This window comes from Diospyros lotus, chromosome 7 (genome assembly GCF_014633365.1).
Source record: "Diospyros lotus cultivar Yz01 chromosome 7, ASM1463336v1, whole genome shotgun sequence".
In the NCBI taxonomy this organism is placed as follows: domain Eukaryota; kingdom Viridiplantae; phylum Streptophyta; class Magnoliopsida; order Ericales; family Ebenaceae; genus Diospyros; species Diospyros lotus.
The window spans coordinates 29,209,577-29,214,036 of NC_068344.1; the positions used below are offsets into that span (position 1 = coordinate 29,209,577).

The following is a 4,460-nucleotide window of genomic DNA, read 5'->3' on the forward strand; positions in this document are numbered from 1 at the left end:
GTATTTTTTTATTTTTATTTTCTAAACATTAATTTTTCTTTTTAATTTCAAAAAGTTTTCAAGGAGAGAGAGAGATACTTGTAAGTTTGGAAAAAGGAAGAAAAAAATGGATGTTAATCTAGATGGAGATCCATTCGATCTAAATATAAATGGATCCATTCGAAAAAAATGGATGTTAATCTAGATTGGACCACTTACCGCCGTGAGACAAATCAACCATATATATGTAAGTGCATATTTTTTGTGCCCAAAGATTGCTAAGTCGAATGTAGCAGAGATGTTAATTATGTAACAGAAAAGCCTAAGCCTAAGAGAAATTAAACATCCTGACAATTATGCTCTCACACGATGTGGTTATGAAATTAGATTCCATTCCGCAAATACCATGCCTATGCTCAAGCGAAGCCTTTCTAATTACCGATGGAAACTACCGTCTAAAAGTTATTATAAATATAAAGCTCATAAAATTTATTACGGATGATCTTTCTCTTTATTAATGTATGAATTCAAGTAACAAAGCGAAGTGAAGTGAAGGAGACATAATTTAATTCCAACTTCTGCATGCATGCCCACTTATGAAGACTCTCTCTCTTCCAGAATCCTGAGGCCAACATAGCTGCACAAACCCACCCAACAAATACAATTACAAACAATTTTGTCAAATATAACCAGTACGTACAAAATAAAACAACTGAAATAATAGCAAACTTTAGATAATTACCGTCCCAGCATCATGAGAGTAGCTTGAGGATTGGTTCCTGGGGAGGAATTAAAGGTGGATGCATCAACAACTCGTAATGCACCAATTCCAATAACATTAAAATGAGGGTCCACAACCTTCCCCACCACAGAACCGCCATGGTAATGACAAAAGGTAGTCAACATTTTGCGACAATATGTTTCAAAAGCTGCATCATCAGCTTTGTCTTTCGGCAAAGATGCCCCCACAAATTTAAATTCTTTGGTGCCGTTTAGTCCTGGAAACTTGTACTTTTCCATCACTTGGGAATTCATCACCTTGACAAGATTTTTTGTTCCCAACACACACTTAGCCAAGTCTGTTGGATTGGACAAGTAGTTGAAGCGAACCTTTGGGGTAGCCGTCACATTTGTGGATGATGCTAGAGAAAGTGAACCTGATGAGAGTGGCCTTGCGAGTTTGTGAAGTACAGATAGTACAGTGAAGTTCACAAGAGGAGATAGGTTTGGGAAGAGGATGACGCTTGCGGGAGAATTGAAAGGGAAAGGACCTGATACGGCTTCCTTATAGTAATCTTCTGTTATACCTGCAATTGCAACTGTAGGATCCTGTACTTCAAATGGAGGAGCAATGTGAACGTCAAAAGTGGGATTATCCACCAAAAATTGGCCAACCAAAGGATGGTGCTTCACTGTGGGAATCTTCAAGGATGATAGATATGGCATTGGACCAACCCCACTTAGCAGCAAAAGCTGAGGGCTACCAAGAGTGCCCGCACTCAAAATTACTTCTCCTTTGGGTTTTAGCATAGCTCGATGTAACTTACCCTTTGAGTCACTATAGATTACTCCAACAGCTGACAAAGCTTATGTAAAACAAAACACCAAACAAAATTAATTTCAATAATCATACAAACAAAATGAACTATTTATCGAAAATTATCAAACACTCCATTGAAAAGAAAGAAGTTTAAGGTTGAATTCATCAGGTCATTATTTCCAGTTTTGAAAATAATAAATGAAAAAAATATATAACCAAGTGGGGATTAAAGCTCATAAAACAATGGTTGATCAAGCAAAGGCATAATAGATATGATGCCCCTCAATAATTAAAAAATATAACATTTAGTCTTCAATTTGTAAAACATTAAAATTCGATATCTCAACTATTAAAACTTGTTTTATGTCTTTACGTACCATGATGGAATGTTAGCGTGTGCATGAACGCGCTCATTTCTATGAGTGACACATCATATGGTTGATCAATTGGCAATATTTGAATAGGTTGATTGATTTGTTTTGCTCCCTTAATAATTAAAAAATATATTGTTTGATCCCTAATGTACAAAAACGTCAAAATTTTGAATTTTAACTATTAAAAATTGTTGTTTAAATTCTTTATCCTAAGACACAAAAGAGAATATAAACAAGAGTGTAATAGCCTAACAGGACAATGGAACCAAATTCGACAAAGAGAAATGATGGAGATTAGTTATGTTACATTTTGTAATTGAGAATAGAAGAAGATAGAGTTTTTTGAGTTAGTGATTCAGACATTTAGATTATTAAAATTTAGGGGTTTTTTTTTTAAATTATGGGTAATTTTGTTTTTTCACCAATCAAAATAAATTTTAATTTGATGTGCCTCGTTGACATGCTTTTTTTAAGATATGATACTTTTTTTCTTTTCTACGTGCATATTCTACCTAGTGTAGATAACAAGTTTTGTTTACTCTCAATCAAGGTAAGGATTTAAAATAATAATTTTTAATAATTGAGATACGAAATTTTGCTATTTTTGTATATTAGGAATTAAACATCATATTTTTTAATTGTTTAGAGAGTACAACAAACTAGTCAACTTATTTAAATACTGTTAACTAATCATCCACGTATCGTGTCACTTATAAAAACAAACGCGTTAACTCATACACACGCTAACATTCTGTCATGGTGAGAACTTAAAATAACAATTTTTTATAATGAGATATTGAATTTTGACTTCTTAAACATCAAAAACTAAATGTCATATTTTTGGTTGTTAAGGGACTGTGTATGTATTAAACTTTATGCAAAAATGCTATATATATTACCTTGTGAATTTGAGGAGAAAATCACCCTCTCAACTGTGGCGTGAATCGCCACTTGAATATTGTTTGATAGAGCTTTGTTGAGAAGCTCAACTGCACCATGTCGCCGCCCATTCCCATCGAAGGTTGATCCTCCGATCTTGGTTCCGATAATGTGATCAAACGTAAATCCATTATCTGGGCCATTACCTGCTTGTAGAAGTGCTTCTTTCACTGAAGATGACCATGTTCCAACAATGGGTTTGGAGACAATTGTCTCTTCAACCCATTTATAGGACTCGTTGACAAGCTTCATGTCCCATTCGATGCCAGAATTTGTGTAGAAGTACGGGTCAGCTCTTGAGTAAAAACCATAGTTTATCATAGTTCCCCCACCTAGGATTCTTCCTCTTACATTTGGAACACCATCTTCAGATGTGAAAGGTTGGGCAGGTGAGTCTTTATCATCTGCTTCTAAAAGTATATTGAGAGTATTTGCCTGGAGTAAGACTTCTGGCCTTTCACGAGGCGAACTACCCCTTTCTAAGAGTAGAACAGAATGGCTTGTTGAAAGAGTGGTGGCGAGAGGACAACCAACTGTCCCTCCGCCAACTACTATATAATCATAAAACTCTCTTGAAGGAAATTCGATGGCATCTCTTACGAACTTCAGATAATCCTGATCTGAAGAAACAATCACCACATGACTAAGCAAACACACTAGCAATATTCGTTTAATAATTAACGTAGAAATCCTAGTTGCTGCATAAAATGTAATGCAGACACTTGGCATGGTGTATCAAACATAAATTATTGAGAAATTGGGACATGTAAAAGAAAGATGACGAAATTATAACTGACGTTACCAGGCGAAATTAAATAAAGAAAATTAATAGGAGAATTTTACTTGGCCTAAAAAGAAAAAAAGAAAATGATATGAATGTAAACAAGAATACGAGCCTTGTTGATCGGATTGATCAGCGGCCAAAGAAATTCTTGGTTGAGATACAATGAGGAAGATGAAGAAAAAAAATATGGCGAAAAGCTCCGGTTTCTGCATCTTTCTTCCTTCTTCAACAGCCTCGATAATTAGAAAAGAATGAAATATTAATTATGGGATATATATTTGTATAAAATTAGTGTTCTATTTAAGAGGAACCAATTTCTGTATATGATTTCCTGATGGGCCTGCATGTGGTTTATTTATACACATAATGAGAAGAAGAGGAGAGCCATTGCTATGAGGAAGATACACGAGTTGATCATCCAATCTTGCGGTTCTGGTCCATGTAAAGAATAAAGTTCTTGTTCGTTACAGTGTATATTGCGTGGTCAAAGGATAATCTTAATTTCTCTCGCCAAACATTCTTTATTACACTCTTTCTTATTTCACGTGTTTAATTAAACTGAAGGTATCTAGTTAGGGTGGTTAGTTAAATTGTGAAGATTAAAGATGAAAAGAAAAGAAGAAGAATAACAAGAAGAAGTGGGAAGTCTCAGATCTCTACCAATGGCAGAAGTAGGATGAGGAAGACACACCCTAAATTAGTTGGCATGGATTCCGTTTAATTATTTCCTTCATTATTCTCCTTATTTATAGGCTAGAGTGGAAGAATTGTTGGGATCTAACCTAAATTAGACATCCACCAAAATTGTAGCAAGAGGTTTTTACATTGAAGTGTTGGGATCTAG

The 4,460-nt window shown here is 34.8% G+C and overlaps 1 protein-coding gene across 1 annotated transcript; it reads right to left on the minus strand.

Moving 5' to 3' along the window:
* Positions 1-471: 471 nt before the first annotated feature.
* LOC127805653 (sinalpyl alcohol oxidase Nec3-like) lies at positions 472-3,561 on the minus strand. Its single transcript, XM_052342405.1, has 3 exons — positions 2,793-3,561; positions 722-1,565; positions 472-616 (listed from the first exon to the last, which is right to left on the minus strand). Exons 1-3 carry the CDS (start codon positions 3,559-3,561, stop codon positions 574-576), a joined length of 1,656 nt encoding a protein of 551 aa, XP_052198365.1. The 3' UTR covers positions 472-573.
* Positions 3,562-4,460: the final 899 nt, after the last annotated feature.

Bases quoted from the DNA above. Each gene is read 5' to 3' on its own strand.
- LOC127805653 (XM_052342405.1), bottom strand. From the start codon at position 3,561: ATGCCAAGTGTCTGCATTACATTTTATGCAGCAACTAGGATTTCTACG. The intron at 1,566-2,792 runs GTAATATATATA...GTTTTACATAAG, and splicing joins TTTCTCCTCAAATTCACAAG to CTTTGTCAGCTGTTGGAGTA. The intron at 617-721 runs GTAATTATCTAA...GGGTTTGTGCAG, and splicing joins ACTCTCATGATGCTGGGACG to CTATGTTGGCCTCAGGATTC.